Source organism: Notothenia rossii (genome assembly GCF_949606895.1).
Source record: "Notothenia rossii genome assembly, chromosome: 3".
NCBI classification, from domain to species: Eukaryota; Metazoa; Chordata; class Actinopteri; order Perciformes; family Nototheniidae; genus Notothenia; species Notothenia rossii.
Window position 1 is genome coordinate 6230607 of NC_136901.1, and position 23398 is coordinate 6254004.

Consider the following 23398-nt stretch of genomic DNA (forward strand, 5'->3'; position numbering starts at 1 on the left):
ATATTAATATGTGGAAAAATGTCACTGAAAAAACCATGTCGAAAAGTAATTCTTTACCCAATGCTCACACTATTACAAACCTCTGCTGGTACCCCCAGGACTGTTTGGGAATAGCAGTCAACAAGAACAAATGAACAGCCTTTCCCTTAAATGGCTGATCCAACTCCACCCACTCTCACATATTCAAACATTAGATCAGATGTATAAATAAAAAATGAAAGAAAACCCACATGCGTTTCTTAAGGCTTAACTACTTAAACAGCAAAGGAGATCGATGCTTGATATAAAGTGTGACGTTCCCGTGAAATCTATAAATATATCAATTAGGCTGTGATATTATCCTCTGGGGAAGGATCACATTGTTTTGAGATACAATTTCAAATACTTATACAGTTAAATGCAAATACATTTTTATATAATGTCAATTTCTTAATTTTCGTTCTGATATTCTTACTCACTGTTAAAATAAACCATACAAATGATAGACTGTTCATTTCTTTGTAAGTGGGTGAACTTTCAGAATCGGTAAGGGATCAGATGTATGGATACATGAATGGTGACACACAGCGATAGCTCAGAGGAACTGGATGTGATATTCAGCGTATAAAACTAAAAATGATGATCCATTCAATCGATAAATACAAACGAGTCGACAGACATCATAATTTAAAACTTTTATTCGCAAACCAATGAAGTGGACTGCAATCCATCATTGCCTTCGATCTTAGAGAATACTAACATGAACACAGAGAAAAACAAACGGCAGAACATGACAGCTGGTGCCAGAGCAGGCATTATCACAGACTCTGGCTTCATTGGAGTTAATACACTTTACTGTGAAGACAATGTAGACATGTCAACAAGAGATTTTCCATCCAATGAAGCCGTCTGTAATAGTGACGCTGCTGGTTTAGGGTCTTTGAACACAATACAAAAATATGAGTTGGAAGCAAAGGATCATTTGTGTTCACCTGCTATGGCAAAGGACACTGTGATGTAACACAAGTGGCATGCTTCAGTGTCAAGTGCTTTCACTTAAACTCTCACAATAAAAAAAAAAAGAAAGAACAACCTAAACCAGCTGTCAAGCAGAGCGTAACAAATTATAACCATACATTTTTTTGTCATTAATAAAATAAAATTAATTTGAGAGATTTGCCCATTAAGCAAGGTCCCTTCACATTAAGAACTAATCATTATAACTAATTCATTCCCATAAATCCATTGGTCTGCAAACTGTTTCCTTAAAGTTAAATCCAAACAGAAAGCAATAAACTATTATTCAGGAGAGCCTTCTTTCAAACCACCGATAGGAACCAAATGCTTCACAGGAAAAGGACCTTCTGTTTCATCTCAAGTCTGATCTATAACTTATTTCCTCATTGTTCTGGATGTTCTTTTCCAGACTAAGTGAACCACTAGATTAAGAAATAACACTTTCTGACCTAGAGCTCAGCTAGGAAGTTTCATAGACTAATCCTTTACCCGATGCACAGCCACAAAGCAAGCCTTCACCACTCAGCAACCAAGTGAACTCTTGACTATACTTTTAGCATTGAGTGTTCGACTGTCAGTCACCACGGCTCTCTGAGGTAGAGATGTGTCCTGGGTGAAGAACAGATGTTTTCATAAGCTCCCCAGCCAGAAATGAGCCAGGTCTCAGCTTGTGAACACTTTGACAAACAGATACTCAAAGGGTCAGACGGACAGACGGACAGCATCTGACACCCTGGGTTTCTTTGTGAGCTGGTGGGCAGAGAAAACCATCTATGGTGGCTGGGAATCAAACACTCAGACGCAACTGGAAGGTTTGTACATCTATTAGCTTATCTTTCTCATACTTTTAAAGCTTGAAGGCGAAACAGGCTCATTACATGTTATCCTATCACCTCTGCGTGTGAAAAACACTTTCCCTTCGTTACCTTTGCTACATTTTTTCAATGAAACTCGTCTCCTTTTCTCCACGAGGGTCAATAACTTACTGCTCTTTAGCCTGAAAAAAACCAAAACGATTAAAATACTGCAGTGTGATTTTTCGTATAAACATATAAATGTAACATTGAGTTTGATTCAAACGGCCTTGGCTCAGCTCTCTAACGACTCACAGATGCTAAGAGAATTAGCACGGCTAGCTTGTGGTATGTTTTTAAAATGATGTAACATAAGAAGTGCTTTGAACACTGAATGAAAATACTGACCTAGTTTTTTATTTATTCAAAGCTTTTAGCTGAATGCCACTAAAAAAAAAAAGGAGGGCATCATCAATAAAACGAGTCAAACTAAAGCAGAGGAAAACAACTTAAAAACAAGGGGAGTATTAAACTGAAGACATGAAATCATACGAAACCTTTGCATAAGAGTCAAAACAATAAACAACAACAAAAGCAGCTTTCTATGGCCATGTTTGCTCAAAATAAAATCCAATTGCTTCCATTTTGGTTTTTACAGTTTCTCTGTTCTCCTGTGTTTAAGGACTACAGGAATCTGCAGTCAGCGAGATGTGTCCGTTCAGAGTGGCATGTAGGCAGCTCCGCACAAGAGAGACATCCGGAACATTCAGAGAGGAGGTGAGCGGCAGGACTTTGGCAAAGTTTGACAAGATGATTTCTCAAGATTGCCAGGGGGTGTCGAGGTGGACTTGGTGGGACGGCAGCATCTGTTGTCCGTGAGAACTGGGTAGCTGCTAAGGGGAAAGTTCGGGAGCATGAACCCTTGAGGGGACAGAGGTGCGGTGCTCACATGGACTCAAACTCGTCGATGCGCTGCTTCGTGTTGCCCGACCGGATCTGCCGGAGCGTTTTGTATTTGTCTCGGCCCGCTTTCACGTTCTCGGCGTGAAGCACGTCGTTCTGCGTCTTCTTGGTTTCATCTCTGGCATCGGCCAGCTCTGTGCTCAATGTCTGGAGGTAAAAGAGGGGGGAGGATGACAGCGCGATGAGGATGAGGAAACAAAAGAATAGAAACAACAAAGAGGGCAAGGGAGAGACATGGAGGTTGCAGAAGAGAAAAGCGAAGAGACGGGTGCAGAAGAGCAAAATACGCCCAAATTATTAAAAAAGTTAAAAAACATCTGATTGACGCAAAGCCACTTTTATACGGCCTCTGGTTGTTCGGCAAAACGGGTTCAACAGGAATAAATAAATCCTTCGAATGAGGGGCAGCAGTTATTTTAACATTTAAAACCCTGAAGAAGAGGTCGTTTTAAGACGAATGTGTGACCTGCTCCATCGAAATCAGTCGTGTTGACCCGAAGACACATGTTGAGTTGTATACACTGCTGGAAAGAGGAGATTCCTAGCTTTCTAATGATATCAGGATTGTTTTTGTTCTCCAAATATTAAGCAAAATATGTCAAATTATAGAATGACTGTCACCGAGTCATCATTTAAAGTTTCCCCTTCTCTGGAATCCATCGATCTGATTGGTTATTAGCAAATGATCAAAATACTACGGAGGGAAGATATTTTCGTTTGGATTACTGGTCTGGGGGAAGCTTGCGAGTGTGTGTGTGTGTGTTTTAGAGTGTGTGTGTGTGTCTACGTATGTGTGCGTTTGTGTGTATTGTGTTTGTTTCCCGGGGAAATCCTCACCAGAAACACCGGCTGTTGTTATGCCTGCTGTGACGTTACGTTACTCCGTTCTCCGCTTGTAATGATGCCGTTACAAGCTTCAAAGTTGTATTTATCATCTGAATTTGCCGAAACAAGTTGCCGAAAAAAGAAGCCAAGACTTTGTTTATTTGAAATCAGATGAAAACAAACTGTAACGGACTCTACCGTGTCATGTATGATTACTCTACGCCTTACATTCATAATGTCAGCGGAGGGAGGGGGGGCGGGTCTGCGGAACAGCAGAGTGGCGAGTGAGAGCTGTCATCTTCCCTTCACAAGCTTCAAACATGTATTTATCGTGTGATTTTGGAAATAAAAGTTTCATATTCTGAAAGCCAAGACTTTGTTTATTTAAAATCAAACAAAACACCTGAAAAACTATTTTTCTAGGCAAATCTACGGTTATTTTGAAATGAGCCGTTGCGACTTCCAACTGATTTTGATAGAGCGGGTCACACATGTGAAATATTTGAGTTTGAATTCTTCTTGCCATAGCTTCAGTACAAGTCCTGGGTTATGCTGTAGCCTAGCTCAGATCTACAGGGGCTGTTACTTGATGTTCTTGATTGATAGCAGTAGATCTTCTTTGAAGCCAGGCTACAGTCTAAGCCAGCACGCTGACTCCTGTTAAAGCAGGAGTCTAAAGGATGGACGGAGAAGGATGCCTCGTCTTACCCTGATCTGCCATCGCTTGGCTGGTGTCGCTTCCTTGCAACAAAACTGCTGTTAGAAAATAATATCATCTGGTTGTTATGTGCCGCTAATGTCTTTTGGCTAAATAAACCGGATGAATTTCATTTGACTTTGAAGTTACACATGGTTTAATGAAATGTTGCACAGGGATCACATTTCCTAGATTGGGTTAGTGATTTTTACGGGTTAAAAATTTGAGAGTGAAAGTTAATCTTTGGAAAAGTAGCATCTAGAATCTTTTTGCAATATGACAAAAGTGTGCAGCCTTTGAAAAGCAATGATGGAGCCCCCTAAAGCATTGACACCCCTTCTCACCTGCAGCTGTTTCTTGACCCTCTCGTTCTTCTGGGCTTCGGTGACGCGAGCCTCTTCACTGCGGAGGTCGAGCTGGCTGACGCCCTCAGAGAATAAGTCGGCGCTGGCTTCCTCGTTGATCTCATCGTGCTCGTCCTGGTCGCTCTCGTCGTTGTTGTCCAGAGGAGCCGGCACTACAGTCATCGCTGTCTTCAGCTCCTCCTTGGTTTTGTCCAGGTCCTCCTGGGCGGACAGAGCCTGAGGGGGAAGACACAGAGAAAAAAGGACATGGTTGAACGTCTGGGGACATTTAAGGAAGCTAATGTTTGTAGCATTGAGGAAGAGGAGTCTTGTACCTTGTGCTGCCACTCTACGGCCTCTTCATCCTTCTTCTTCTTGGCTTCTTCCAGGAGAGCGATCTTGGCTGTGAACTCAGCCAGTTCAGCAGCCTGGGAGGAATCAAGAAAGGCCCTCAATGTTAAACAAACTGCACATTTAAACACTTCAACGACTTTATATGTCGTAGCTGCTACAGTGTACTGCCATGTGTTAAATGCTTGTATGCTGCTCATGCTCTTCCTGCATATCATGTACCGTAATTTTCGGACTATAAGCCGCGCCTTTTTTCCAATTTTTCGACGCTGCGGCTTATATAACGGTGCGGCTAATCTATGGATTTTTACAACTAACGGCCACTAGGGGACCTCCTAAATCTATGGATTTTACAGGTTACAGTCCACCACCTTTAACTCTATGGGCTCTATGGCCGGTCCGCGCCCCCCACCTTTAAGCGGCGGGCTCCAGCAGGAAAAGCTGGAGGCCGGAAAAGAGTGAGACAGGTAGCGCGCAAAAGTAAAAGTGGAACCGAGAGTGGTACGAGAGACAGAACGAGAGCAAGACAGACAGACATTACGAGAGCGAGACAGTTTGTCCCCGTACCACTGGTTGAAAACCACTGCTGTAGATCACTGCCGGTACGTGCGCTGGGAGCGCACCGTTTAAGTTTGAAAGTTGAAAAGTGTGTGTGTCTGAAACGCTATGTGATACAGTACAGTTTACACAGCACATGTTCTGTAGCTACTATTGCACTAAATGGTAACACTTGAATACGTTATGCAAATATGCAACTTGTTTGTTGAAATGTTAATAAATGGGAGCTTCCTCAAAACAGCCATCTCTTTCCCGACAATCCCCTCTGTGCACGAACCCTTACATATGGTAATGAAACATTAAAACACCTGCGGCTTATAGTCCAGTGCGGCTTATATATGTACACATCATTCAATTTAGCTGCTGCGGCTTATATTCAGGTGCGCCTTATAGTCCGAAAATGACGGTATTTATTTTTGCTATGGATATAAATGTCATGTTCTTATATGCTGTATGTGACGGGACTACGGATGGAAATTAGCTCAAAGCTAAAATCCGGCTCATTTACACTTGTAAGCATTATTTTTTTTTAAAGTGTTCATCAAAGTGCACTGTCCCGATTCAAATAAACGATGAAATGACACAGAGAATTGTGCAAGCAGAAATGTAACGATGTCCACTTAAGCCCGGATGTTACGGCCCGTCCACACAGCAGCGTTAAAAAAAATCTTCCAACGCTTCTCTGCCCATTGACTTTGAATGGGGGTGACGTCACGTTGCCTCGCTTTCGCCGAACTGCATTGTGGGGAAGCAAAGCGAAGATTTCCAGGATTTTCAGGATTCAAAAGTTGAGCAACGTTCAACTTTTGAAGCTGAGGTGGAAGCGTCAGCCAATCAAATCCCGTTTATGCAAATCTGACAGTACAAGCACTAGCCAATCAAACCGCCTGCAAGCTGGGAGAGACATACCGTTCATTTCCTCATATTCCAAACGAGAAATTACGGTAGCAAATCATCCGGTTCTTTACGACCAGAACTATTTACCGGGATACAAACCGGAGGAACCAGGCGTGGAGGGAGGTGGCAGAGACAGTGGGTGAAACTGGTAGGTTTTCGCCTGTTTGGGGAGTTTATATATGTGTGTGTGTGTATATATATATATATATATATATATATATTGCTCGCATAAAATCCTCTGGGTTTTTGCTTTGTATGTCGGGCGCGGGAGATTCATGTGATTGGTTGTTGGTCGTGTTGCTCGCAAAAAATCCCCAAGCTTTCAGACACGCCCACCTCCAAGATTTTCAAGATTTTTTTAACGCTGCTGTGTGGACGGGCCGTTACTGACACCCTGGGTGAATAAAACCAACACACACCAGTTGTTCCTGGGTCTTCTGCTGGTCTGCAGCCTGCCTGGCCAGCTCTGCTTTGGCCTCCTCCGCTGCATGTCTGTCTCTCTCCAGCCTCTCGGCCTCCTCCCTCGCCCTTTTTCTCTCCTGTTCCAGCTCCATGGCGCGGCGAGTCTGCTCCTGGAGCTCTGTGACGGGGAGGAAAGGAAAATCACACGTCACATCTTTTCTAGTTCACTTCGTATTCAAAGGTTACAGGTTGAGTATGGTACTGTTGAGTTGGGCACGTAAATCTGAAGTGAGGGGGCATTTACAAAAAAGGTTTGATGCTTTTTTATTTACTTAAATGTAGAGGTGATCAAAGTTAAACAGTAAAAACAACCAGAGAAATGAAAGTGAATTCTCTTGGAGGGTGGACTTGATGGGCTCTCTAGTTTGGAAGACATACGGAGGGGAAAGTAAGGTAGCAGCAAAGAGGACGGATTGATACAAAAGAAACCGTTACCTTTCTGAGCTCTCATCGTCTGCTCTTCAATCTGCCTCAGCCGGTCCATCAGCTCCTCTTTCTCATGCTCTATCCTCTCCTTCTCTTTCTCTGCGTACTCTCGCTTCTTCTTCTCATTCTCCAGCTGGGCCCTGAGAAGTTTGGCAATCACATGTTTCAGATTTGTTGAGTATATAAAAAAAGGGGAGAAAACCAATATATTTGTACAATAACAGAATAAAATACAGAGAAACACAGCAAATCAACCGCACTTCTCCCGCCCTGAATGAGAGCTGTTCTGGTGCAGATGATGAACGGGATAGAGGCAAGAAAGCCCAGTGCACTTATTATTTCAAACTGATTTGAGCATGCTTAAAAACAACAAACTTCAATACATAAAAACATCTATAAACATGTATTATCGTCTGCAAAAAACACATACTATTTTACATTTCAAATACACAGTGGGCCAAAATTTAAAAATGGGCACTAGTCGAGGGCCAGACTGGTTCAATGTTTATAGCAAAACTTATTGAAATGAACTTATTGCACATATTAAACCTGGAACTAACAAAGCTTAAATTATTGCCTATAAAAACAACATTAAATAATAAGTTGCATTCATTTAAGGGATGCATACCGGTATCTCCGAAATACCGGTTACTGGTGGCTACGGTATACCGTACCAAAATAGGATCTGGTTTCGATACTTTGAAAAAAAAAAATATATATATTTTTTAAATTTAATTTTAAAAGTGAGTCCGTGGCCCGTGATGGCGGGTGTTATAAATTAGATTGCATAATCGTTTTTCTTCATATTTGATGTATTTTTCATTGTTTGTTCAATACTACAAAGGTAAGTCCCACAAATGAACTGTGATGGGATTTGTTTTCTCTCACCAGTGAAGGCAAATGTTGATTTTAAAGATGAGATTTGTTTGTTTGTGCAATGCCGAGATCTCATGACCTTTATTCTATTATGTATTTGTTCTCTAGTCGAATCTCAGGTTTAACATTAATTATAACGGTGCTATAACGGTCTGTTTGCATTGACAAGATGTGCTATTCACGCGGCACACCTGATGGCGGGTGTTATAAAAGATATTCCATAATCGGTTTTCTTCATATTTTTAATGTATTTGTCATTGTTTGTTCAGAACTAAAAGGTCAAAGAAGTCCCAAAAATGAATTTAATATTCATTTGACATGTTAACTATATCGTAAAGCACTTCATGGGAGTAATTGTGGGATGATACATTTTCAAAGTATCACGATATGTATCAGTTGGGTATCGGTATCGTAAAAAAGTCAACGATATGCATCCCTAATTCATTTCTCATGGCTCTATCTGCAGCTTTTCCAGAGTCATTTCTTATGAGTACATTTTCCCACAGACCAACAACAGCTTCAACAAAACTATTTCCCTCAAAGAGAAACCAAACATGCCCTGTTGTCTCAAGAAACAAAGTAGAGAAGGAAACATCCATTAAACTCAGTGTGCTGCTCTGTGATGCTAGTTCAGATACTTGGCATCTCATCTTGGGTGCAAGTTCATGTTTGGGGTCAGGCTCTGAGCTGAGGAGACCCTCAGGATGGAGTGAAGGTGTGCGTGCAATATACCGGCGAGCCAGATCTAATAGTAATGATCCTGTTGTATACACAGTATTCCTGAGCAGTACCTCTCCATCTGTTTGTGGTGCTTCTCCTCCCGGGCCTGAGCCTTCATCTGCTGCACCTCGATGGTGTCGGGCTTCCTCCTCCTCATGTACAGCTCGTGGTTACCCATACACAACGCCAAGATACGCTTGTTGATGCGCAGTCGCGGGGCATAAAACACAAAGTCCTGCATGTTTTAAGAAAGAGAGCGGAGAGAAAAGATTTCCTTTAATGGGAGGCAGGACTTTTTTTTTTATCCTTGGAGGTCCAATTGTTACACTTTTGATGGACGACACTCACAGGAGCTTTCTTGTCAATGGGTTTGATGACAAACTTCTTGTCATTGAAAGAGATGTTTCGAATTTCACTCCAAGGGAAGCCGATCTTTGGCGTCAACCTGAAAAATAAATGTCCAAATGTACACATTAACATCTCAACTAATGATATACAGTTCAGAGTGACGGATAATAGCTGGTATTATATCCATTTGAATATCCAGCCAGCAGATGGGGCCTGATATGAACAGACAGGAAATCACGAGACAGAAAACTCTTTCAGTTCACGTTTCAAACTTCAGTTAGATTTTCTCAGTCACGTGGTTAAGAATAGTGACAGGAAAGAGAAGTAGGTGGATACAAGTTATCGTTTCCTGCCAGGAATTTAAAGGACTGTGGGTCTGAAATCGAAACAAAGACAAAGAAAGGCAAAGAGAGAAATGAAGTGATGAGGATGTTGCCGTCTGAAGAGACAGTTAGAAACTATCCTTTACTTCCTTTCTTTGTAACCTGGAGAACACAAGAAAGATGGCAGTTGTGAGGACGTCCGATAACGAACAGGAAGGGAAAGGCAGTGAGAGGAAATGCTGCAGGAGTTGTGATTGAATCTGCCTTTTCCTCTACAAAACATTTAGAAAGGACAGGAAAGACTCTCCTACAATGGACAGAGACACTCTTCCTCTTCTAGTTATTAACGCTAATAAGTAGGGGTGCACCGAATGGGAAATTCTTGGCCGAAACCGATACCGAAAATAGGAAACAGTTGGCCGTAAACCGAATGCCGAAAATTATTAATAGAAATATATATATATATAATGTATACATTTTTTACCAATGTTGTTCAGCTACCTGATTTTGGAAAAAGACATGATTATGGCCAAACTTAACTTAAATAATAATCACTGTTATGGGTCCATAAAACATTTTCGGCCGATAATTTTCGGTTGCCGAATATTCGGTGCATCCCTACTAATAATATCTCTGTTTCCTCTGGTTGGACATTATGCATCTCTTGTTGACATCGTGGTATTTATTGGGAATTGGCTAGTATCGGATCTAGGGCCATTGATTGTCCTGATTTGACTTGTTTCCAAAAGTTCTGCCAAACACGAAGAAGGAGTCTGCAGGAGGTGACGTTAGTTCTTAAGAAATCTATAACATTTTGTTTCACTTGCAAAAAAAGGGAGGGGGGGGGGGGTACAGCAAAAGGTCAGGCTCAGGATAAGACTGAACTCCCCCCAGAAAGCATCATTTATTTTGTAAATAAACGAGACAAATCTGTGTGTGTCCCTTACTTGTCTTCGTGTTCGTAGATATTGAGGCCAAGGGCATCCACGCCCAGCCACAGCTGTGTGCCCTTTTTGTTTTTGATCTCAAAGTAGTTGACTCCGTACATCTCCAAGTCCTGGGCGATTTTAAGATATTCCATCATAGAGTCCTCTCTAGAGAGAAAGAAATACAGGGTATGTTTTAGAAGAACACTTCCATTTTAACATCAGTGAAATCATCTAATCCATAACGATTATGGTTTATAGAGCACCGAATTCAATACCTTGGCCTCACGTGACACAACAAGCCTAAACATATTCAGATACTTAGCTTTCCAAACGTGGAGACACACACCTGAGCATTCCTCTGTGTTCTTCATGCCAGGTCTGTATTCTGTCCTCCCACTGCTCTTTGGTAAGCTTGTGCTGCTCCAGGACTCTGAACACAAACACAATGACTTCACCCGAGGGGATGTTGAGCAGCACACAATTGTTTCAAGCGAGGAAACAATTGCAAAATTCCAACAGGGAACGAGACAAATCCCAGGTTTCAACAAATCTGCTCCATGAAAGTATTTGGTTAAAGCTTATAAGATGTTACATATTGTGTGTGCTAGTACCTCTGAGGCAACAGTCTGTCGTGGGTTAGGTACCCAGCCTTGTGGACATCTTTGTTATAGTCTCCATACTTGGCCTGGACAGAGTACGACGCCAGAAGCACGGCAGTCTCCGGAGGACAGTAGTTCTCATCGTTCAGAATAGCCTCCTTCACCTGGCAGAACACGAGGAAGTTCAGTACTTCATTTAATTACTTAAAACAATCAATCTGATGGAAACCTGACGGAGGATTGGCTCAGTACCTGCAGGAAGAATAACCTCTGTGTGATCTCCTGGATTAGCTCCTCAGAGACGTCCTCAGGGAAGAACTTGGCTCTGAACTTAAACTGCAGAGGGTTCTCCTTCTTCACATCCTGCTGAGTCACCTACACGAGGAAAAAAGCATCGTCATCAAACCAGCCATTAACCACAGGAACATAAACCCTATCAAATGATGCTTGTGACTTTTATTAGAGTGGTTGTGGTTATCCGTCACATAAAAAATTGGTAACATGGGTAAGTGTTTTTTGGGGGCTGGATGTGGACAGTTTTTGCCCACACTTCTATAGAATCGGTTTCACTACATCTGTCTGTACCTGCTGCTCTCTCTCTCTCTCTCTCACACACATGTATGTTCTGTCAGGCATACCCGGAAACACACTGCAATAGCATGGGTGTTAAGGCGAGAGGTGTGTAGGGTGATGAGTGAGAGAGGAAGCCTGTTAAAAGACCACATCTGAGGCTCCAGACCACAACAGAGCTTCAGGGCAAATCGCAGATAAATAACAGACAACGAGTGGATGATAGACAAACAGAGGAGGTGAGGACAAATATCCTGAAAAGGGAGACAGACAGATAAAGAAGACATGTAATTCAAATGTCAAATGAAAGCGGAGGGAGACTGACCTTCTTGTTGAGTTTGAGCCAAGTGCTGTAGCCTTTACTGTCCACATACTGCAGGCCGAAGAACCAGACCTCCCGTAGTCCCACCGTCTTCACCACCTGACAGTCACACACATTTCAATCAAGGTACTTTTATAAAAGGGAAATGGTTGACAAGACGTATCACGGTGACAGAGGATCGAATTGAAAGCAGGAACATCACGGCTAACCATCAGGACAACATTAACGTACGTCATTTAAGAACTTTGGAAAGCAGCCACCTGTGGACATTAGTCAGTCACGCTCACCTGGTCAAAGAGCTGTTTCCCTGTAGTATTTGGTTGGATGGCAAACTCCAGCTCTGCATCCATGGTGGTCACACGGACATTGATCTGGAAAACCAGCAACAACTACATAGTTGGTTTGCGATATAGCACAGGCAATGATTTTGAAGAGAGATACAGCACTGATGGCAGTCATCATTAGTTTTCTTGAACGACAGTGTTTAGTTTAAAGTGGGGAGGAAAAAGCTTTATAGCGTTTTGTTTAAACTAGTAAGTCGAATACGCCAGGGATAATCACTGCCATTCTAAAATATTATAATTCCCACCTCAGCTTTGAGCTCATTACTATTAGTGCTTTTTTTCTAATCTCGACTAAGCATCCACTAATCCCCATCATCAATCAGATGACTGGGAGTGAACAGTTTGAGTTTTGTGCTCAACTTCCTTCGATATTAAGACAGAGTCAGCAAAGGGACTGTCAAATGGCATCACTTTCCATCCCACACTGCCAGTGGAAGTAAGCCCCACCTTTGATGGCAGCCCACTACCCTGTTGGGGTGGAGCAGGGGATACAACTCAGTCATTGGCTGAACAGCGGAGGCAGTAGGCCAGCAGCAGCTGATGGCACAGAACAAGGCTGATCTCCACACACACACACACACACACACACACACACACACACACACACACACACACACACACACACACACACACACACACACACACACACACACACACACACACACACACACACACACACACACACACACACACACACACACACACACACACACACACACACACACACACACACACACACACACACACACACACACACACACACACACACGATCTTGGGTGCGCTCACTTTCAGATTGAGTTACAGTGAGATTTCTGATGAGATGAGTCAACCATACAGAAATAAAGGGAAGCAACTGAGGATAATAATCTTTCCTTTAAATATACACTTAACCTCAGGAAGCTTTTTATTCCCTCCCTCTCCTCTAAGTATTTCTTTACTTTCTCTCCCGCCGCCATCCCTCTCAATATCCCTGCGATGAATAATCCATGTAAATTGTGTCTATACCGCACATAGCTGGACTCCCCCGCGCCACATAGAGCTCAGACCACAATGCATCTCCCTCTGTCTCCCCCTCATGAATTACCCATGAAAAAGTTGCAGCACTTTCTCTACACTATATACATCTCACATGAACGTGAGTTTGGCCTTAAACTATTACTGTAACGTACATTTTACAACATTGTTTTAAAACGGTATCCCACGCGCTCATAGGCAGAGTCCGGGAAAAGAGATTTAACCGATTGAATAATTGTATTCTGCCTTCAGTCGGGTTCAATTTTATATTAAAGTGGACCTATCATGCTATATTTGAATAATATAGTGTAGGGCCATACCTATATAAGGCATATTTATACTTTTTATTTTTCAAAACACCAAACAGATCATGCATTTTAGCCATTCCTCATTTCTCTCAATTTAACCCTGTCTTTGCATCATGGACTGATTCAGTGAGAACAGCACCATCTACAGGCCTGGCATATGTACTACAGCGTCTCCAGCGCTTTCCAACGGCAATGCCCGTGGCTGTCTCCTCCTGATTGGTGGAGTTGGCCCAATAGCCTAGCGCCACTTCTGTGACGTCATAGAAGTGGTCAAATATGGATCAGTCTGTATCAGATCCGTTGCAGCCCCTTTTTAAGAGATTTGGGTATGGAGGAAAATAGAGAGGGTTGTGTTTTCTGACACTTGGTGAGTTCCCTGGAACACCGGGGACACATATTCATGTAGAAAAGACGTACAAAAGTGCATTTTGCTTGATAGGTCCCCTTTAATGAAGTGCTGTTATTTTAGCTTAAGATTCCACTAAGGAGTTTTAGCCCACATCAAGATAAATGCCAAATCTATGTGATAACAAACAAACATGATGGCTTTTCAATGTGAAAACTTCTAAATACTGTCAAGTGTTTGATAACTTCCATAATTAAATCAAGTCCCACTCTGAGATTGGAGTATACATGTAGTTTTTCTGCGTGATTATGAGAGGCTTTATGAAGGAAAAGGCACTCTACCAATGACACTGACATCCAATAACATAAGCTGCTTATCACAACACAGCCCTGTCACCATCATTTCAATGAGGTTGCTGAGGATATGGTTACATGATGGAACATGAGCTACTGCTATCAGCTTTATAGTTAGTTTAACTAAAAATCAACACAGATTGTGGATCACTATTCATGATAAAAAGTCAACAGGTATATAACCGGTACATGTGAAGGAATATTCTACACAATTACATTTTGCTAAGATCACTGCTGCCAGTTTCATACAGTCTTTCAACCACGAGGAACTATTACTTGGAAAAGCAGCAAGCCAGGTTAGTAAGTGTTGACACCTCCGCCCTCCTCTTTTCACACTGTGATTGAAAAAATGGGCCTTCCATTGGATATTGTTTACTACATGAGGGTGTATCTATGGCAGGGAGTAAACAGACTGTGTTTCTCTTTAACCTCTGATGAGTCACTGGGAGTTACAGCTGCTACAAGAAAAGCACAGGCTTAAAGTATTGCCATGGTATGTAGGGACAAGAGTTAAAGTGATCACCTCATGGAGTGATAACAGCATTTAACAACTCTTCACAGGGCTGTAATTAATGCATTTGAGATCTGAATGGGAATATGGCATTTTAGGGGCTTTGCTCTTTAGTGTACATTTTAGGGAACACATTCCATCAAAGTACAAGAAGTTAACAGAGACAAAACTGTTGTACTACTAGAGCAAAATGTAAATTCATTCTTGTAAGTTCATGGTTGACTGACTGGTGTGTAAAAACCAAGTTGCTTTCAATACTATGCGCCTCATTGACTTTCTGAGAGGAGTAGTCATAGACATTGTTGTGCAGAGCTGGCGTTTCCGAGTGACCGGCCTTGAATGTCCCTTCTCCCCTGCATGCATGAGTGCGTGTGTGTGTGTGTGTGTGTGTGTGTGTGTGTGTGTGTGTGTGTGTGTGTGTGTGTGTGTGTGTGTGTGTGTGTGTGTGTCATCAGCAATCAGCTGTGCAAGAGGCAACCTTTGTGCTGCATGTGTGTCACTGCCAAAACACAGACAGGGAGAGGAGGAATCCTGTAAGGAGCAGACGGTCAGCTAATCCCGTCTCTCCTGCAGAAAGGGGGGGAGGAGGAGAGGGACGACAGGCCGAGGCAATGACACAGCTAATCACACACTGCGACAACTGAGACTCCGAGACTGTCCTTACACCACATTCTGGGTGTTTCTCAATGTCGAGTAAAGCTGCTCCAGAGCCGCTATTTCAAGCATACTGCGTTATCGAGTGACGCCGAAGGACTGTTCAAATGTCCAGGATACTTGGAATTCTACCGAGCCCGGCATACTTCGTAGCGAGAAATTTCGAAGCTGCACATGTGTAGACTCCGGTCTTAAAATCCCCACAATGCTTTGCGCACGGACCAATTTCCCCAAATCTATGGCGGAAAATATAAGGCGGGGCCTCTCGTATGACGCACACCTGCTCGCCTGTTCCACTCTTCGTTTTCCGAATGCCAGGAAGTATTCTTGCCTCGCTTCTGAAGCAAGTGACTCGGGAGACATGTGCTACCAAGCAAGCGTACTCCACATTGACGGTACGTCCACACAGCAGCGTTAAAAAAATCTTCCAACTTTTCTGCCCATTGACTTTGAATGGGGTGACCTCACTTTGCGCCGAACTGCATTGTGGGAAGCAAAGCGGAGATTTCCAGGCATCTCAGGATTCAAAAGTTGAGCAATGTTCAACTTTTGAATCTTCTGAAGCTTTCGGTGGAAGCGTCAGCCAATCAAATCATATGCCAGTACAAGCTCTAGCCAATCAAACCGCTGCTTGTGTGTCAGGGGCGGGAGATTCATGTGATTGGTTGTTGGTCGAGCTTCAGACACGCCCGCCGGCAAGCTTTTTCCAAAGCCGCTGTGTGGACGTGCCGTGAGAAACACCCTCTGTCTGGTGATATTGGAAGCACACACACAGTACTGGGAAAGATGACAAAATGCATCTCTTTGTATTGGAAACAAACTAAGAAGCAAGGAAGTTGGCTTTTCTACTAAGAGCACAGCGTCCAAAAAAAAGAAGTATTTCTCCACAATTTCTATATTTGTTATGAACTTTCAATATGCAACTCATTGTAAATCTTTTTAAGCACAGTGAAAAGATGTTTGCAGCTAATTTAGATGTAGTAGATGTTTGTATGGCTCGACATTAGTCAGTGCAGTGGTATAGTACATTCAGTACGGTGGCCAATCCCCACAGGAGCAATTTGGGGTGAAGTGTCTTGCCCAGGGACACAACAACATGCTGACTGCAGTGGGACTCGAACTTGCGACCCCCCCCCCCGATTCGAAGTCCACCACACTATCCACTGAGCCACAGCCTCCCCGTTAGCAGCAGGGAAAGCATCTGCCTCACTTACAGGGGGGCGTCTTGCCGTCATTTGACGCCATTATTCAGCTCGGAACGCCCTGAACTCGAGCCGAGGGCGTCCAAAAAAATTAATAAGATCGAGAGTTTTTATCGCTTGAAATGACGAAAAGGAAAAAGGACAAGGACATCCCTCTGTTGGAGGGGCAAAGCAGTCTTATGGGATTCTTTTCGCTGCCAGCAAAGCGTGTTCCTGTGACGGGAAGTGTACTTCCGGCGAGCCTTGACGGGGGGTGCTAGTGGAGCACGCGCGTGAACTGCTAGCGCCGGAGAATCGCAGCGGCGAAACTGAGGCTCCCGTAGCGGGCCAACAACCAGGCTGAGTCGGGCTGAGTATGCTAAACTAGAGAGAGAATCGCTGGCAAGGGAGCTACAACTACAACAAAATGAACATATTTGACCGTGATTAAATTGTAACACACGTTTCAAAATGATGCCGAAGTAACAACATACTGATACCGGTTAGTAAAAACCATGAATTAAGGCTTTGACAAGTCTGCAGACAGACGGCAGGCGAAACACCTTCTAAAATACGTGTTTTCTGAATGGAGATCGGCTAAGCTAGCGTTATATATGCTCCGACCGTCCACACTCACAACAACGGCCTACAGACATAAATAAAGCAGCGACTGTATTCATCATGACACAGACAGTATGTGGTTTGTACTTGTTTAACTTTGGTCTAGTTTCTGAACAGATATGAGGAGCTGAGAGCTCTGAGTGTTAACAGCTAAAGGCTGATGTTGGTTTTCTGGGGTTCTCATTGAAGATGACGTCACGGCTCCGCCTACACTGCGTTACTATAGTTACTACCCCAGTTCCTAAACTGTAGTGGAAATGCGCCATTAGTGAGCCGAGCCAAATGATCCGGCTCACTAAAAAGAGCCGGAATTCCCATCACTAACAGACATGTAAAACCTTTTAAGACCTTTTTTAAGACCCTTCCCATACATTTTAAGACCTCATCGCCACTTTGAGTTTTATCCGGTTACATTGGCGACACACTTGACCTCACATTGACTATATACAGTATTGATTATCCTTCCTCCTTATCTTCCAACCATTTGGACGCAGTCTTGCATTTCTCCAAAACGATGTTTAACAACCGGCGTAAACGGACCTTCGTGCTATCAAGCAGTGAGCGTGCGATGTCCTGTTCAGATGACGTCAAATCCAACGGGATGCCATCAATAAACTACAAAGAATCACACTACACACCTACGCAATGATTACATTCAGGCAGACTGTAGAATACAACCTCTTTGGACCATTTATATACTTATTGAAAACAAGCTACAAAATGTGATACCTTGGAAAATGCTGTTTAATACTTTTTAAGACCCCACGGACATCCTGACTAATACGTAAAGAGATAGTATCTATAAGGGACGGCACAATTCAAAATCCAAGTCACGTGACGTCACACCCCCCACCCCCCCTCTCGGGGTGGACGCCCCCTCAGCCCTGGTCTGGCGGAAACACTGGCTCCAACTCTTCCTTGTGCAGAATCACTAAACAGGCCTCAAGGTGTTTTGAGAAAAGTTCAAGATCACAAAGAACAAGGACTTGACAAGTATGGGACAAATAAGGCCACGAGTCTCAAACTAGTTGCTGTATAATTCACATTTGTTCCCCCTATGTGTCTTTTAAGCATGCTCCTAAATCCCCCTCTCCATTACAACTGCCAAGACGACTTCTCACTCAGACGACCCCTTGTTAAATGTGCAGCTGTTGAATTACTGTAAGCTGTTTAGAGGAGCTTTGCACACACACACACACACACACACACACACACACACACACACACACACACACACACACACACACACACACACACACACACACACACACACACACACACACACACACACACACACACACACACACACACACACACACACACACACACACACACACACACACACACACACACACACACACACACACACACACACACACACACACACACACACACACACACACACACACACACACACACACACACACACGGAGTTGCTAATCTGGCCTTTGAGGCTCAGAGCAGCTGTCTGTCCGTCTGATTAACCCCCCTGCAGGGAGAGACAGCATTTGGTAGGGAGCAGGAAAGGAAGGAGGATTGGGAGCAAAAGGAAGGAGGAATCACTGCTACCGACAAACATTCATCCTGTGTCCTTTCACAAGAGGACACAACGTTTACTTCTCCTCCTCCAGTCATCTGCTGTAGAGAGAATCTGAAAAGCTTCCAGGGATTTTTCAAGCAGGGTCTTCCTTACACTTCAAGACACAGACCTACATTTGTACACACTTGTGATGTTGCAACTCTTCCCTTCCTCCTAAAAATCCCTATATCTCCTGAGCACTACAACAGATTCAGATCTCATTTTGTCCTCTCTTTCCATTTCGTTCTATTCCCTCTTTTTTTTATTTTTAAACGGTCTGACTGTGACTCGTTCCTGGCTGCACGGACAGTCCCTCAGCTGTCTGGTGATAATCCCCTCTCTTCCCATTGCTCCTGTACTCCCACAGAGACAGGATGTTGACATAGGCTGGGCCCCCGATGTACACAGCGGGCCCCTTCTTCAGCAAATGGAAAAACAGCCACAAGCTAGGAAACCAGCGAGGGCCGTCTGTCTTCCTGTGGGGGGCCATCACTTCTTAATGCGAGCAGAAGGGGTGTGATATGATTTCGAGAGGTATGAAAACACCCACGCGGGGGGTACAAATGTGTCCACTTTACCTCCAAACTGGACAAGATAATCACTGCTAAAGACTCACATGAGCAAGCACCATATGTTTGTGTTTTTAAAGTAACATCTACTACGTGAGTCTTGATGCAAAACAATTCCTACAAGCTCAACAAACCCTTCTGTTGCTCAACCTCGCAAGTGCTTGTATTCTTTGCTCACAGATGAATGCTGACACTGAGATACAAGAGGACCCTTCTAGAAGTTTTGATGTCTGGCTGTGGCTCCAATCCCAGAGAAGGTCATGCCTGCTGGACCCTGCTCTCACTTCCTCTGTTTACTGTGTCTGGGCCTCCCTGCGACAAGCTGTTCTTTCTCTGTCAGTTTGTTATCGTCTGTGACAGAGATGTGGCTCTGAACTCAGCCCTCTGAGGAGCTGTTTTGGGACGGTGCCCTGGTGACTAAGGGGACAAGAAGGGGAAGTGGAGGATGACATCAGCGCCTGGCTGGCTGTCCCTTTCTCTGTAGCTTCTCAAAAACACATCCACAAACAAACACCACATCAAGAGCTAGCTGGAAATGTGGCAAAGCATGAAGCCTGTTGTCCTAGGAAAGCTACCAACTAAAAACATTCTAAGTCAAAACATGTCACGCCCCGGCTCAAGGACGGACAAAAGAAGAACACCACAAGTGATTCATTTCCAATTAAAGTACATTTATTTAAAGAAACTAAGTCAATTGTGATGTCAGTTAATAATTAATGTGTGTAGTTTGCGAACCTGCATCAGTATATTAAGCAAAGACAAACAAATCAAGATCCAGTAGAGCCAAGCAACCCAAGAGGAGAGAGAGGCCATTTCTCAATGTCGAGTATACCTGCTGCAGAGACACTATTTCAAGTATACTACGTCATCGAGTGGTGCCGAAGGACTGTTTAAATGCCCAGCATTCGGCGCCACTCGATGACGTAGTACACTTGAAATAGTGGCTCTGCAGCAGGTTTACTCGACATTGAGAAATGGCCAGAGATTGACTGCTCAGACGCCCATACTTGTAGCTGAGCAGTCAACCAAAATCAGGTGTCAGCCATCTTTCCTGATTTGGGGGGAGTGGCTAACCAATGTAGGTTGTGTCTTAAAATTCCTCAAGACTTTAGAAAGAAGGTTAAATACTCAGTAAGAGTATCAGTTGCTCAGAAACAAAAGACCAAGACTTTGAGAATCTGCTACCGTAGAGTTGGTCTACCCAGGTGTGTTTATGAGGAGAAAGCAGCCTGAGAACAGCGGGACAGCCGCAAAGGGACTGCATCAAATTGGTTGTGTTTTGGTGTTGATCACGTCCCGAGCATTCTCTCCACCCTTTAAGCAACAATGGCAGCAGTGTTGCCGTTACGAGGCTCGTGGGCCGGGCAGTTCATTTCACACTCTGGCTGTTGTTTACTTGGAAGAGGAGTATTGGGAGTGGGAGCAGCCTTGGGAATGAAACCGCTACTTCCCAGAATGCACAAATGCAGCTTTCTGCAGCAGCGCATGCCAACTTTTATGACAACTGGAGATTTACTTCATACAAGCAGACGAGAGAGGAACAAACAAGCAACGCTCATGTTTCAGATTCATATGAAATATCCTGAGGCTACGGCCTATTAAGTTCTAACATTACATAATTAAAATGAGCAGGAACTCAAGGTTTTGTTTGGTTGCTTTTTCCCCTTAGGGCTGCAGCTCTTATTTCTATGCCAACTCTCATGTTTTAGGATCTTACCGGTTTCGGCATCTTTGCTTCCCCTCCTTCTTACACCCGACAGCTGAAAGGACGGCAACAACTCCTTAATCACAGGACCTGAAAGCAAAACAAAAAAAGAGACATGTTTTCCTACATTGATGAAACAATATGTACAGCAATATTTCCTTGTACTACTCTGGTTCTCTCTGTACAACAAATACAATATATTGCAGGATTAATCCTTACATTTGGCAGACATTTTAATTCAAAGTGGACAGAAGCAGTGCAATGGTTTTGCATTCAATCTCAACAAAATAAACTATATTTCTGACACATCATTGCTGGACATTTGCAGCAATTTGTCACCCTGCATCCCACTATTGCACGGTATACATGCGTAGTCTAGGTTCACTCTAGTTGAAACACAAGCCTGCAAGTTAGATAATGACCTAGGTTGAACTGCCATATGATACTGAAATGATCCAGGAAAACAAGAGGTTTTTTTTTATGTGAGCTTGTCGCATCATTTCAATTTGGATGCTCTAGTTTATGTTCTAAAAGGTATTGTGCTGAGTCACAGATAAAATCACAATCTCAAAGCTTACAAAGTGTTCTACAGGATACTTTTGCACATTCTTGCAAAGGGATGCTTTCAATCACCTGACTTAAAACCAGTGTGAATGACAGTTTCGCCCTAAGCTGTCTTTTAATGCAACACAGCTGATTGATATCCTGTCATTAGGGAAAACGTTTCAATACAACACAAGGCATTCCTGAGGTATTCAAAGTTGCATGCAGCATTTGTCCTTTACCATATCAAAAGGCAGGTTGACAAATATATTACCTTCACCAAACTATTAAAAAATGGATGCAAAGGTTAATAAAGAAACCAGAATAAAGCCATAAACATGACCAACTAAAGAAAGACCAATAATTACTATTACACACAGTATAAGTCAGTATAATTCCCTTAGCAAAGAATAATTAGAGGCCTTACACAACAACAGTGTGATAAAAACAATGGTTATGTTAAAAGAAATGTGTAGGGAAGCCCCCCTGAGTATTTAAGCTTTAGCTAGTGTATGTACTACACATGAAGACATGCCCACTTGTAGCTTGTGAGCAATTAGCATGCGTATTTACCCGCCGAGTTAGCTTCCGTTACACTGTAATTTGACCAAATGTACACAAATGGTGGACAACAACTGTAACTTATGTTAGATGCAAAGGCATGCCAAGAAGATACAAAATAAAATGCATTAAATGAGTTATAAATAAGCCCTTTTACCGAGTTTCGCTCCGTTAGCCGACAGAAATACTCCTCATAAAGTGAAAATGTGGCCGTCATTTTAAGGCTTGATAGTGGGTGTGTAAGTAGATAACGGTGCACACGGTTATCGTCGCTCATACATGTGAAGTTTTTAAAGCCATACAAATGTTTGGCCATCATTAATTCCCCACATTTTCCTAAGAAATAAAAAGAAACACGTTTAAAATTGTGACTACGTACAGCAAGCTACGGTGCGTTAACGAGCCGATTAAAAAGTAGTCATTAATCAATGTGTCGTTTAAAATATGATTTGCTCGAACACGAGGATATTCGCATCAAACTTGAGGCTCATCTTTTTAGGGAGAGGCAACTCACCGGGGGGACGAAGTATATCTTCAAATTAACAGGAAAGCCTTGTATCTTCAAATGGTACAAAAATATCCACGATGATATCCCGTGTCTGGTCCGCGGTTCTTATCTACTACTGCTGCTTTTTAGAGAAACAAATTCCCGCAGACATGGAAAAACCGTTGAAGTCTTAGCAACCATAAGGCGATTTGGGGTGCTAGTGTCGAGCTAGCAGGAACAAACTAACACAACATCCAGTCTCCTCTTTCAAAATAAAAGCCTCATGGAAGCAAGAGAAGAATAAATCATTTCTGAAGATTCTTTTGTTTATTTTGAAGTATCAAATCAAAGTTTATTCATATTGCATTGCTGTCAATATATCAATGTTAAAAGACAATACAATTCATAATTTACTAAATAAACCTTGGAAGCTAAGATGCAATAATTATTTGTCTGTACAACCGAGTTTCTCTTAACCTACAGTCATGTTTTAGTTTACTTTGAAGGCAAAAACTCCATAACTTCCGGTCTTGTTTTCAGGTTCTGCGCATACTTGACGCAGCTAGTCGGGGAGATGTTCAATATGGCTGTCAGCAGCTGAGGAGTGGATGAAAGGCATGT

General features: G+C 42.9%; 1 protein-coding gene across 1 annotated transcript; it reads right to left on the reverse strand.

Moving 5' to 3' along the window:
- Positions 1-662: 662 nt before the first annotated feature.
- On the reverse strand, positions 663-23022 carry LOC307033424 (radixin-like). The gene is made up of 15 exons (XM_079671897.1): positions 22805-23022; positions 21199-21276; positions 12288-12371; positions 12004-12099; positions 11361-11483; positions 11121-11272; positions 10856-10939; positions 10528-10674; positions 9258-9354; positions 8981-9144; positions 7323-7453; positions 6845-7005; positions 4955-5047; positions 4620-4856; positions 663-2900 (listed from the first exon to the last, which is right to left on the reverse strand). The coding sequence occupies exons 2-15, from the start codon at positions 21208-21210 to the stop codon at positions 2736-2738; spliced, it is 1746 nt and encodes a 581-aa protein (XP_079528023.1). The 5' UTR covers positions 21211-21276; positions 22805-23022; the 3' UTR covers positions 663-2735.
- Between the last annotated feature and the right edge of the window lie 376 nt (positions 23023-23398).

What these genes read in the sequence shown, in the direction of transcription:
- LOC307033424 (XM_079671897.1), bottom strand. An exon ending in AGAGGTTATTCTTCCTGCAG is followed by an intron (nt 11,273 to 11,360) that starts GTACTGAGCCAA and finishes GTGTTCTGCCAG; the next exon opens with GTGAAGGAGGCTATTCTGAA. An exon ending in AGAAGACCCAGGAACAACTG is followed by an intron (nt 5,048 to 6,844) that starts GTGTGTGTTGGT and finishes GATTCCTCCCAG; the next exon opens with GCTGCTGAACTGGCTGAGTT.